Source organism: Aptenodytes forsteri, unplaced genomic scaffold, assembly GCF_000699145.1.
Source record: "Aptenodytes forsteri isolate BGI_AS27 unplaced genomic scaffold, ASM69914v1 Scaffold111, whole genome shotgun sequence".
Taxonomy (NCBI): domain Eukaryota; kingdom Metazoa; phylum Chordata; class Aves; order Sphenisciformes; family Spheniscidae; genus Aptenodytes; species Aptenodytes forsteri.
Window position 1 is genome coordinate 944,625 of NW_008794710.1, and position 14,100 is coordinate 958,724.

Below are 14,100 nucleotides of genomic sequence, written 5' to 3' on the forward strand. Positions count from 1 at the left end.
GAGAAAATCACCCAAGCACAAAACAAATATGTTGAAGAGGGGTGGTCTGCAGCCTGCTGAGGGAGGTATGCTTCATGCCTTCCTGCAACAATAATTCTGTAGCACCTGGTTAATTGGGCTGTGGAAAAGTACGGATAGCTTCTATAGAGTTTAAACACAGTATCTTCTGCAAAGCTACCAATCCGTGCAGCATATTTTGAAGGTGAACGTGGGAGATAAAGCAGAGTGGGGGGCAGGTGGTTGTGGAGTTTTATATTTTGTTTTATTTCAAGAATAACAAGTTATTTTCTTTGAAACAGGTCCATGATTACCTTAGGAGCAAGTTGTGTTCCCTCTATGAAAATGACTGCATCTTTGACAAGTTTGAATGTGCATGGAATGGATCAGACAGGTAATCCATCCTTATGTCCATCACTGTCTTCATTTAGCAAAAGAGCTCCCATATGATGGGGAACAATCAGAAAGCAAAGTGTTACACATGGTTATTTTCCACATCAATTTACATCTTCACATATCAGTGTTCAGGTTGATAAAAGGTGTTTGGATATCGGTGCGGTTGTGTCTCTGACCTCATTAGACACGATGTATACCTTGTTAATCTTGGCTCATGCCTTAGGGGAAAAAACCCCTTCAAATTCTGTCCGTTTTCACCAAAATCATAAGTAGGCTGCAAAAGTTAAAAAGAATGCTGCCAAGTTGCACAGCCCCACCAACACACTAAGGAAGCTTGTGTGATCCTGTATTTACACATGAGCTGCCTCAGAAATCCAGTTCATTTACTGGAAACAGGGAGCGAGGAAAGGCAGTCACAGGCACCCACTGATTCTCCACAAACTGCTGCCACCTTCCCACTGACCGAAGTAACAGTTTCTTCTGATACCTACCCCCATCAGAGCAGTCCATTCCCTGTGCACTGAAGGAGAGGTCCTGGTTTTTATCTTGGACGTAATATCTTGTTGAATATTTTAATAAGAAATATTGGCACAACAAGTCACAGAGTGCGAGCGAGAATGAAATGTGCTAATGCCATAATGTTAGCAAGTGGTGGCGGTACTTTGGGGAGTAGGAATATTCTACAGGAAGAACTGAGCAGCCGAGAGGACTGGGATAATAAAAATGGATGAAATCCAAGAGTATAATGCAAGATGACAATTTTAGTTAAAAGAAAACACAAGCCTTCATCTTATCAGTTGGAAACAACTCACAGGGACATTCATATGCTAGGTGACTGTGGAAGGGGTTAGCAGTCTACAAAATGCATGTGAAAGAGAGCACAGGAGCCAATTTTGAATGGCACACAGTGACTTCTGGCTCAGCAGAGGTAGGAGCCAAGAGGCAAAAGTTTGGCACTTGCTGAGAGCCTGGACCTATGCCTTCAGCTCACTTAGCCTTTCATTTGGGAAAGAGAAAAATGGTCCGTCTCATTGTATTTGAAGCAGGCCTGCCCCCCTGGACTGGGCAAGGACTATGAAACAGAGTGTGGGGCAGCTGTGAAAAAGGCAAATAAGATCCTTAAATGGGCAAGACTGGGATATCCAGCAGAGAAGGGAGTAGTGGTGACATTATGTTAGGGTCTTATTCAAAGATCTTTGGACTGCAATTACACATTTCTTGTCCCTCACCTCCAAGGTGGATGAACTAATTGGGCAAATGGACAGCTGCTCTAAAGAGAGGAGAGGGCAGGAGTTTGGTTTTGATCAGCTTAGCAAAAGAGAAGCCAAGATTATACTTGCTTCTAGTAAGTATATCAAGCAGGTATACATAGGGAGGAAGAGGATCTAGCTAAGATAAATGTGAATGATCATGACAGAACAGCAAATAGGTATTGAGTGACAACAGGTAATCATAGCCTGGAAATTAGAGGTAGTTCATACCTGTTCAGACAGTGACAGTGTGGAGCAGTCTTCCTGTCCTGAGTAGTGGAGATGTAAGAAACCCAACTCTTTTGATGATGGTGCTCAGGAAATTTGTGAAAGCAGCAATATGAGACATTGGTTAAAATGACAAGTGTCTGAACTTGGAAGTGCAGAACAAGGTCTCTTCCAGTCCTGTGTTCCACAAATGCAGGTAAAGTGTAATGCTGTACACTGTGCGAGGGGCATCTTCTCTTTGGACTGCTTTCCTTTGCTCAGTTCCTGTACCTGCCCAATGGAGAGATTCTGTCTTTACTAAGAAATAAAACTTTTACCTTGTATCATTTATTATGCAAATGAAACCATATACTTCCATTATCTCTGTTGTCTGCATGCCAGGGTAATGTGTTTTCTGACAAGGATTAACTCAACATTGAGTATCCTCTGTGATACAAACTGCTGGCCATTTAAAATGACATAGGTGGACCACACTGGGCAAAATCCTTCCCAGATTGCTATGACTGCAACTTGGGCACCAGCTGTTGTGGAAATGGCTTTGATATGGTCAGAAAGTGGGAATGACCAACAGAAGTTTTAGGGGAAGATCCAGGTTTTGGAGCTTTTCTCTGAACCTCCCAAGTCCATGCATGAATGGATGTTTTAGCAGAGGATTGTCTCAGTAGACTGGTTACTGCTTGAGTTTGGTCCTACTGGAAATACCAAAATAAAAGCTTTCTTGGAAATATGGATGGTGCTGATCCCTGCCTAAATCTGGCACTGAACAGCGCAATCAAATCATTTAGATATTGTGAAACTTTGTCAAAGATTCAGGGCTTTTTAAGTCCTTTCAAAACATTGTGCTTATCCTTGATGGGAATTCCCAGTGCATTGTACAGGATGGACAGCCACATGTTCCCAGGACTGGAATCTTTCTCCTGTATTTGAATGAAATGCTGCCATCCTCATTAGTGCGGTAAGACCACTCTGGATAGTTGCCTGGTAATAATAGAAATATTATTCAATATCAGGATTTAAAGTGAGCGTAGTATTTTCGTTCCTACTTGACAGATCAGAAAGATCAATGCAGTGAGTAATTATTAAGTGGGAACATTAGATTGTGGGGGCTTCATTTATTGTACTGCCCAGACACTGGGGCGTTGTTAGTCATGCACAATTACCAAACCCGTCACTAAGCACAATACACTGCTCTTGATTGTAAGAAACTGTTGAGTAGAGTAGCTGGCAACATTTGACAGAAGATAAGGGTTCTCTTCAATCTCGTTGTTTCTTTTTAAGAGTCAAATGTATCAGCACTGATGTTCATTTTTTGGTGAACACTCTTCTGAGGTTCTTGCTTGTGTGTATGACAAGTATAGGATTGTTTTGCTACGCACTACAAGGATTGGGATGAACACTCTTCTGAGGTTCTTGCCTCATACTATGACAAGTATGGTATTGTTTTGCTACGCACTACAAGGATTGGGTTTTTTTGGTGGATCATAATTTAAATTATAGTTTTGTACCAGTAACTCTTAAAGAACAGTTCATTCAAATACTGAGGTCACTTAATTTGATCCTTTTGGTATGTATTTTTTTCAAAAGGACTACTGCTAAAGGCAGGCAATGCCTATTAACAGTGGTACTCTTAAGAGATGCTGCAATAGAATATTTATATAACAGTATACATAACACTAATAACTGCAGCTCTAAACACGTTATTTTTATCTTTTGCAGACTTTAAAGCTACAATGACAATTTAAGTGACAGGATTGTTCAGTTAAAAATGAAAGCGTATTTATTATTTAGGTGAAAATACTTTTTATTAATTTTTGTCATTATTAAGGAGTTAATCTAGGCTATGATAGAACCTGATGATGAGGCTGTTTACGAAAAAAAATCAATGTACGTGAGCTCTGATTAGAACGTGATTGATGCTCAGTTACTCCAATGAACAGGAACTAATACGATCAGACAGAGCTGATCTCATTTGCTGAAGGGCACATTAATCACTATGTACTTTGGCAACAACAGTGGTCAGAGGAGGGAGTCAAGCAGGGGTCTTACACTAATTCAACCAGATGAGCACATATTATCTGTAGTTGAGTATATTACACTAAAATCATGCCATCTTTATTGTATATACATCATTACACGACTATGTAGAATATGTGAGCCCTATTTATACACCGATTTAATTTAGTTCTTCTGAAGTCAGGTCTTTTAATAATGACCCACAAGACACTGTTTTCTCGCTGTCAACCATACCCATTTTGCTATTTCAGTTTTACCTCAAAAATTAGCACTTATGGAGCTGTTTGTGAGTTACAGAAGCCAGTAAAAGAAAAAAATAGTGTAGTAATTCTACATGGTAGTAAGCAGATACCTTAATTACTATTCTTTTTTTTTTAAGTTTTCAAATGAATGGGTGTATGGGAACCCTTCCAGGGAGACTTCTGAATACCATCATGATAAGTGATATGCTGTAAGCAGATGAGTGAAGTCACATACAACTGTTCAGTCAGTCCTTTCCTACTGAACTGTCATTCATCCCACTGAATATCCGTCAGCCTTCACTCTAATCAGGCGGAATTGGCAGGTCCCAGTGGATGAGATGTTAACAGTCTATTCCTGTCTGGCAGCATGCTCCATGCTGGAGAACTAGAAGACATCATTTTGTTCTCAAGGCTCGGCATGTCAAATATTAGCTTGGAAGGAATTGGGGATCCCCTGTTGTTATTCCCAGTCTTATCCCAGTCAGCTGTACTGGAGTGCCACAACCCTGAATCCGGTGTCTCAAGCTTTCCCATCGGCATACTCCCCAGGAGGTTTAAAGAAGTTCCTTCTTTGTGATGGGGAGTCAGTTGCTGCACACAGCGCAGAATAAAGCAAAATTCCCCAGTATGCCAACAGGCCCCCACTGTTTGCAGCAGTGCTTCCTCCTTTCCCTTTGTCATAATAAATCTCATAATAAATTCCCATGAAAAATGTTTTTGAAGAGTTTTCCTGGAATCAATCCTTTCTTCTCATAAGGTCAGCTTGTCACAAAACCAGATCTGGTGGGCCTTGCTTGTCAGTCCCAGGAGACTGCAGATGTGCTGTTCTGCACTGGTACACATGCTAGTGAAATCTTGCAAATTTAGGGGCTCAAAATATAATTGGGGAGATGGTTTCAGGTCAAAGAAATGGTCCCTTTTCATGCTGGGTGCCTTGAGGGACTACTTTGCAGAGATTTAAAAGTCTGGAGGCAGGCTCTGATGGAAGCTGCTCTGAGTCTCCTCCCCTCACACTTGCTTGGATTTGATGTCCTGCCTCTCTTGCTGCAGGGAATGAAGATCTGCTGCCACATTTGCAGTGAGGGGCAGGTTAACAAGGCTGGCTTAGTTTTTCTATCATCCTTAAGCCTGGCATGCACTGGTCCTTGAAGCCTGCCCAGCCTTAGTCCTGTCACACCATCCCATGGCTTCCATGGGCTCTTGAGCAACAGTGGAGGGGGGAAACTATGCCATGAGCTGATTTCTCCAGACAACAGAAATCTGCAGGTGAAGAAAAACTGTGCATCTAGGAAGACTAATCTGGGCCAGAGTTAGCCCAAAAGTTATTATAAAAGAGTATTTAAAAAAACCCCAATAACACCGGCACAAAACAATGTGAAGCAAGTATGGTTTGGTTTTTAAGCAAGCCTTAATTCCAGCGGATGTCCCCAGAGTTTCAGGGCAAACCTTGACATCCAGGAAAGCAGCTGAATGGAGCAATTTTGATAAAAACTGTTGCATGCAAGGATGGCCACAACACGGATGACATTTAAGAGCTCGGCTTGCAAAAAAGAAATCTGAACAAAGTATGGGAATAACAGATATGAGAAAGACAGAGATATGCCAATTCTTAGTGACTGACATGTTTGATGAAATCTCAATGCCTAAAAAATATTGTGGAAGATCTCATTGATGTTTAGTACAAATGATGAAGTCCTATTCAGATGCCCCTGAGATTGGTGAAGTAGGGAATTTTTTGGCCTTCCAACAGAAGCAGAACTTTAGAGAGGGAAGCCATGTACTGAAGCATTGAATTTAACAAAGAGTCATTACCAAAAGCAAAATACTGAGAGCCAGATGTTTTAAGGTATTAAGATGCTTAAAGATGCTGAAGCCATCAGTAGTTGTTAGAGTGGTGCTGTAGACCCTAAAACTCTGGCCCTAAATTAAACATCAGTGGTACAACTACTGGTTGTCACGTTCAGCCCAAAGGAGAAGGCAAGGATGGAAGCCCAAAGCCCTCAAGGACTGAGCAAGTTGTGAGAGTAAGCAAGCCTGGAGGTAGTGGGAGATGGCAAAGAAAGGGTAAGCAGTGAGACCTCCAAGAGTAAAATGAAGAGATGAGAGGAAAAAATAAGGAACAGAGAAAGGGAAATGACAGAGTAAAGCAAAAGAGACAAGACAGCAGGGAACAGAGGATGAAGCTAGGGAGGGCGCTTCACTGGCAGGAGAGAGAAGATACAGTGTTTTTTAAAAACTGTAGAGCAGGGTAGAGGGAAATGGAAAAAGAGGAGGGGAGGAGGAAGAGAGGGAGGGAAAGGAAAACCTAACTGGAAAGTGTGGTAAAGACCAGAGTCAAGATTGTAGGGGAAGAAAGAAAAAAAGAGAACGGAATGGCAACTAGGGAGGGAGTAGGAAGAAAAGTCAAGATAATAAAAGTAGGATTGGACTGTACTGGGGGTTTCTCCTTCCCCTTTTACCTTCTGTAAGAATACATTTGTCCTGCTTGTAAAGAAAAAAAAATGGATAAGGCTTTGGGCCATAGCGAACCCGTGTGAGGACTGAAGTTTGGCAGTGAGATGCCTCAGATTGTGTCGTTAATAAGAATGCCCCAGTGTCAGTGCAGGCTGGACGAATTAGTAACATTTTGTGTTGTCACTCAAAATACGCACATTTGAAGAATTGTCAGAAACCTTGCTTGGAGCGGCTCTAAAAGAGGGAGCAGAGACTACTCCGTGTGCTCCGGAGAGGAAAATGAATTCCCCTCATGGGGCAGCGCAGGAGGGTTAGCATGGAGCTGTGCGAATGCATTTGGGGCCCTGCAGATACGGGGTGTTGCCTCTCCTTCCAGAGCGCCAGCTAGGCTGGTGAAATGTAGGCAGTGGTAGCCATATTGCTGCCATTGGGGGTTTTTCCTGCTTTTTTGCCTTTTTTTAAATTATTTTTTTAAATCACGCTGCCTGTAGCTGTGGTGGCTTGAGCTGGGTACAGACTATCAGCAGCTTTGCTCCAGCCTGAGCTATCAGTACTCTGCTCCTCAGGGTGCACCAGAGTGTTCTGCGTCCTAAATATCCCTGCATGGATGAGATGACGGTACCTCTGACTGTGGGCAGCACAATTTGTAAACCTGCTTTCTGAGTAAAATTAAAGGTTGGTTAGGCAGAGCTTTTCAGGGCTGCTCCCTTACACACCTATGAATTAGTGTGGGGAGTTTAGGGGTGGGGGTGGGCGCTTTGTGTAGTTTCTTGAACCAGCCTCACTTGCAAGGGTGATGTGCAAGCACTCGTCATAACACTGCTGTACAGACCAAAGAGTCTGGAAATAGAGAACAGATTCTTCCTATACTCGGCTACAGTTTCTATTCTTTTTTTAAAATATATATATATATATAAAAAAAAATTTCTCCTTCTCGCATACATTCCATTATTGTATATTATATTTTCCTAAATGGGAATAAATTGCAGGCTTATGTCTAGTTCTCGCTCTCTTTTATTGTTATTTTAAGCAGCAGGTAAGGTTATAATCCATCTGTGTTTGTGACCTTGAACAAGAATGGGCACTTTCTCATTTACATAATGCTATTTTTTACTGAGCCATTAAACTGCAGAAAAACAGGGCTAGCATGAAAAGTAGTCATCTACATATGTTAAAAAAAATAACTGCAGTAAATCCAACTAAAAAAAGCAGACTTTTTAAAATATGTGAGAGTTCAAGAAATTAAAAAGCAAATGGACTGAAAAGGCAGTTTTACTGCAAGCAAAACCTCCTAAAACAAGATTCTTGACGAACACCTCTCTGTGCATTTGGTGCATTGGTAATCTGCATGAAAACTGCTCCCCTGACAGTTCCTGCCTTCATCAGGAGGGATGCTCCTCATTCCCCTGTGAACCACAGCTCTGCAGCCCGTGGCACAGGGTGCCCCAGCGTTATGAACCGGTTTCAAAATGTTGCCTGGAGGGAAAAAAAACAGTACTGTGCTGGGCTGTTTGCATCACAAATTGTGTATGTTAGCGCCGAGATATGAAATAACCTCGACTTTTTCATGTTGTGAATAACCATTACAGCAGGAGCTGTAATGACAAGACATGGTGATTTGGAAGGAGTGAAACATTAGATTTACTGCTGTTGATTCAATTTCTGAAATGGGCACTAATCTTCATCAATAGGCTTTCTGCAGCTTCTGGGATACCTTTTATCAAGCTGTCACACTGACTCTCTTGTTTTTTAACTTGTGATATTGTTAACTTGTGCCTTACTAAGCAGGATTGTGCCTGGTCTTTGCGGGCGGGGAAGGTAAGGGAGACCTCACTGCAGACAACCCAAGGGCAGGTACTGCTTCTGGAGAGCAGCGAGGCAGCTCCCTGCCAGGGCCGGCTGCAGCTACATACGGACAAGTGCCTCTATTGCCCATCCCTAAACTCGGCAGCAGAGCAGCAGTGCAGCCAGCGGTGTGCTGCCTGCAGACCTCAAGAAAGCAGCCTCTCGACAGGGTGAAGGCTGTAGGTGAGCTATTGCTGAGGACAGTGCATGCTGTGTCTCTGTGCTACACCTCTCTGATTTGCAGCAGTTTCCTTTAGCACTTCAGGAGCTGCAAAAAGCTTAGTGTGGAATCAGCTGTCATCAAACTCCAGTATGCCATCAGCAAACATGGAAGCAGGATGGAGCTGGCAGTCCTGCTAGTGATTCACAGCGTACAAATCCAGCTCACCCGCTCTAGTTATGCTACAGTGGCTCTGAAGCGAGTGGAGCTGCTGTCACTCAGTAGCAGTAGTGCAAAAGCCGTTAGCTGCACAGCTCCCGTTTGTGCGTTTTTCAGTATATTATTCATTTGTATTGCAGTAGCTTCTAATGGCCCCAAATGAGATCAAGGCAACACTGGCTGGAGGCTGAGCATACAGTGTAAGACAGCTCCTGAATCCAGGAGCATCTAATCTAATCAGCTAGTGAGTGTTTGTATGACAGAGAGTATATTTTATGCCTTACTCTCCCACGATTGCATATGCTGTGGTCTCCTGGCCAGTATGCTGCTCGACGCAGATTCCTCCCCAAGTGGGAAACAACAGCAAAGTGCTAAAGCAATGTAACTGTCAGATGGAGGTTAGTTTATTAAATGCGAAGCACGTGAAATATGCTCTCTTGGGCTGTACTAGAAAGGAAAATAGTTCCTGATTGCCTGAGTCTTAGAACCGCACAGCTTTTCCTGTGGAGACCTGACCGTTCAGGGTGGATTCCCCTTCCAGAATGGAAATTCAGAAAAAAAAACCCTATTTGGGGCTGAGACAGGAGAGTAGAGCGTGGCCCTGGCTCTGCATATAGAAAAAGTTCACAGGGAATGAGCTTTCAAACAAGGCTCTGAAACCCATGATTATGCTAATCCAATAACCTGAGGCCCATGGATGAAATCCTGAATTCATTAAAGTTAGTGACAAAATATCCTCCCCTTGGGACTGGGGGAATGAAGCAACTGGCAATCCGTTATTTCAAACTACAAGCTGATTAATGGGGTAATTTTTATACAGATCGAGGTATGTTTTCTGATCCTTTCTCCCAGACCCAGAAATATATCCAGACTTGAGTCTTCATTCAAACTTCATACAAGAGATGACAGAATCCTGTTTATCAATGTGTTTATTTCTAAGAAGCGTTGTAAGATACAAATTTTAATGGTGTTTAGACTTGCAAGGTCTATGGCTTCAGAAGGGAAGAGGGTTTATTTTGGAAATAAATTTACTTGTGCAAACTCAGTGTGATTTTTCAGAACCTTTCAAAACACCTTTCTTCAAAATACTCACTAAAATACATAATTATGTACTAAATCTTGCTATTGTATCACAAGGTTTGAAATACTTGGAATTTTTTTTTTTAAATACTGTTTCTGGAATCATGGTAATCTCACCTTTCAGAAAAGGTAGGGCTCTGGAGAAAGAAAAAAGCCTGGAAATTATGAGCTTTTAAGGGTCATATAAAAGCTGGAAGGTAATTAAAAATAACTTATTAAAACTTACTACTTTTATTGTCTTGTGAAGTCAGTCTCATGATGTCAGGGTCCTGACATTTGTGCATGCTTCAGGATTCCAGTTTTGGGGTAACTGTAATTTTCATTAAGTACTCTAACAGAGAAGGGGAAGACATTGGTAGAAGAAAACTATTCACTGTGAGGAGTACTGGGAAAAATCCCATTTTATATTCTTTCCCAGCTGAAACCAGAAGATGTCTAATCCTAAGGTTATTAGCTCAACTGTCCTGATCTGGTCATGTTAGTAGACATCCCACAAGCTGCTGTTTAATTTTGTCTTTGGTTTTTTTTTCCTCTCTCTCTCTCTCTTTCTCTCTACAGTGTGATAATGACAGGTGCATATAACAACTTTTTCCGAATGTTTGACCGAAATACCAAGCGGGATGTTACCTTGGAGGCATCCCGAGAGAGCAGTAAACCACGAGCTATTCTTAAGCCCCGGAGAGTCTGCGTTGGAGGCAAACGGAGGAAAGATGACATCAGTGTTGACAGTTTGGACTTTACTAAGAAGATCTTGCACACAGCGTGGCACCCAACTGAGAACATCATTGCTATAGCAGCGACAAACAATCTGTACATATTTCAGGATAAAGTGAACTCAGAAATGCACTAGATTTATCAATATCCCTCTATATTTACAAACCAGCCTCTTGAGAGTTGTAGAAGGATGTGATCGTCACAAAAATTGTGGCTTCTGTGGTGGGATTTGTAGGTTGTATCCTTTCATCCCTCAGCCTGTATCATTGTTGGTGGCAAGCCAACTATTTTCCATCACTGCAACTGTATGAGTAAAAGGCACGACTGCAAATCCAGTACTGTGGTCTGTATTGGTTCCTTTAAACAAACGGGGGTATTTATTCACTTTGGGAGCATTCCTGAGGAGGGCTGAGACTCCTCAACTCACGTCAGTCCTTGCGAGGGTCTCAGTGGTTCACAGGACCATGCTGTCCTGGTGCCCTGCCTGCTTTTGCAGTCCACAGCGTTTACCACATTGTTAGAGCTTTTTGCCTCAATCTCTTGTTATTTTTTTCTTTCAGTAACGTTTTCTTGTCTTTCAACTAAGTCAAGCCCGTTTGAGTGAATGAATAGCCACATCCCTTTAGAGCACGTGGCACATTGGAGGGGCCTCGTAGCAATTATAACTGGTAGCAGAATCCCTGCTGGTGAAAAGCTGCCCTGTCTCACCGGTCCCATTCCCATCTTCACAACACCCTCTTATTTATTTATTTATTCACATTACTAACGTTGTGCTTCAACTTAACGAGCAAATAAGTGACAGACTGGTATAGTTACTCAGCCAGCTTATTTTAAGAGGTTCATTCTCCATAGATTTCTTTGCTCTGTTTAAAACAATAACTAGTATCTTCATCACGTGGAGGACTATTAAAAAACATGGTATTACCACTCCAGAGGGACTGGCTGGTCAGGCATAGCCTGGCAGTTAACACCCGTACTACCATTTGGGGGTTGGAGTTCTGGAAACCTTGGCTAGAAGTGCTGTCCTTGAAGGCAACGATCGACTTCAGTGGGAACAAAGTTACATCGCTGCTAGACACTTCAGAAAGTCCCTCGTTTGTTGATTGCAGGATGGTTATTTTAATCCTGGCCTTTGGGGAATACAGGCAATGCCATGGTAGCTGTAACTGTAAAAGAATGGTACTGGGAGAGGTAGCACTGCTCAGTGAATTTGAATGTTTTAAAATGAGTCCACTGCTGGGTGACAAAATTATTCCTGGAGAAATATGAAAAATCAAAAACTCTAAACCAAACAAAAGCCTCTTCCATATAAATACCTTTAGATATATCTCTGTTTTCAAATGAATAGTGATGTAAATGGAAAATGAAAGTACATGCAGTCGGTGTACCACATGCAGGAATTATACGGGAATGGTGCAGTGGGCAGGGAGTCCTCTTAATCCAGGAGAATAAAGTTCTGCCGCATCCCTAATAGCTCTGGCAGGGAAATTAATATCCCAAAGGATTTCTCCTCAAACCATGAATAAAATAGCACAACTCAGATGGCCTGTTAATCTGCCCATATTAAAACTTCTCAGAAAAAAAAAGTCTTTAAGCCATTATGCACTTGTTTCTTGGTAAGTGGAGAATGTGCTGATGAAGGGATCTGCATGCTTTTATATTTTGGTTTGGGGGCAAGGGTGGGTGAAAATCTGCTTACAAGAACTGAAAAAGTCTACAGCTTTTATATGACATCTTAACACAAACACATGAATCTGTATGTTTGAAGTTTTCTAGATCAATGCTGTATATTTTATGTGTAGAAGCACAAACGCATGTGCATCAGTTTCCAGGCACACTAAACACATACGGTATGAAATGTGTAGGTTAATTTTAAAGGGAATGAGGAATGTTTGTTTATAAAATACTGTATGCTGTAGCAGGCATGGACAGTATATGTACATATTTATTCTAATGAAATTTAACAACATTTCTTTTCTTTTTCTTTTTTTTTCTCCTTGTAAAAAAGCTTTAAGAATGTGGTAAATTGTATAGAAAACTTGTTAATGCCAAACTACGGCTTCAAGGGTGTCATGCAATTTCTTTGACTTTTGGCCTCCTCCATTAAACTTTGCAGAAAAAAGGTTTAAGAATGTGGTAAATTGTATAGAAAACTTGTTAATGCCAAACTACGGCTTCAAGGGTGTCATGCAATTTCTTTGACTTTTGGCCTCCTCCATTAAACTTTGCAGCTAAAAAAAAAAAAAAAAATTCCAAAAAATTGCTATCAGCTCATATTGGCATTTACAGCTAGAAGTACTGTAAAACATATATTTAGCTTTTAACATTCTCGAGTAAGATTCTATAGATAACTTATTATAAAGCAGATCTTAATACAACAATTTTTTTGTTTTTAATTTGAAGTACCTTACTCTGTTACAGCTTTGGGTACCAAAAAGAACATGTTAAAATTAAATAAAGAAATATATCTTTGGAGCTTTATAAAACTAATGAAATAAATACCCAACCAAAATACCATGAAGTGATTATAGAGGAAATAAATAGAAACCTTTCAAAGACCAGTATTCCATTCCTGTCTTTGACATCACCACTACAGATCGGTTTCCTGGTTTCTTGAATGTATGGAAAGTTAACATCGTCATTGTGAACGTTTCCAACTTTCTTTCTCTTTTTAGTTTGAGCTTTCAGTGGTGTAGAGTAAGTGATGGTAAAGTTGGTAAATCTGATTGTTTTGAAAGCTGTTGTTCATGGCTGCATTCTTTGTGTTGCACAAATTAGCTAACTGTTGTTGAATAAAAATATAAATATGTTAATACCAGCTTTTTCAATAAAACTACAACCAAAAAGGCATAAATAGATGACTTGAAGGCACAGCTTATTTTTAAGGTAGACATGAAAGGGTTGTTTAGCTCCTTTTACAAAGGAGGAGGAGTCACAGGGATTGGGACTCACAGGGAGAGCTACTACATGAACTTAAAGTGTTGTGGCAGGTAGAGAAGTAAACACAGTGCCGCGAATGGGCCTGACCTGGGGGTTTCGGGTGATGCAGAGTGTGCGCAGACAGTTACAGCAGAGCTGGAGGTAGACAGGCTTTTGGTTCACACCTTGGACCAGCTTTTTCCTCGGCTCGTAGCCCAAGATAGACTTTAGGAGATCTGAGCCTCAGTCTCCTACAGATGGAATGAGAGACATGCGCAATGTGAAGGGGCGCACACAATCACAGGGTAAAAAATGGCATTAGTGTCATCACTGGCCAGGTTGGAGACCTTCCAGCACAGAGGACCGCGAGGGCACGTCGGGGATGTGTCCAGGCCTGGCCTCCCAGATGAGACAGACATTGGCCCAGGTGACAAACCAGAGGGCTACCAGCAGAGCAGCATCCCTCTTTGCCCCCCCTGTCCCCCCCCGGCTCTCTTTCTACCTCTACCCCAGAGGAAAATTAAAAAAAAAAAAAAGAAAAAAGAAGAAGGAAAAAAAAAGCTGCCTTGGAAACACAACTAAC

General features: G+C 41.6%; 1 protein-coding gene across 3 annotated transcripts in view; it reads left to right on the forward strand.

Moving 5' to 3' along the window:
- PPP2R2C (protein phosphatase 2 regulatory subunit Bgamma) overlaps nt 1-10,933 on the forward strand; it is a 213,680-nt gene extending 202,747 nt beyond the window's left edge. For 2 of the 3 annotated variants that reach the window (XM_019470626.1, XM_009273751.1), the window contains 2 exons: nt 300-391; nt 10,443-10,734. In XM_019470626.1, the coding sequence (XP_019326171.1) occupies nt 300-391; nt 10,443-10,734 (384 nt within the window). Of the gene's footprint in view, nt 1-299; nt 392-10,442 lie in introns of all 3 variants that reach the window. The other variant, XM_009273750.2, reaches the window with a different exon arrangement.
- The last annotated feature ends 3,167 nt before the right edge of the window (nt 10,934-14,100 follow it).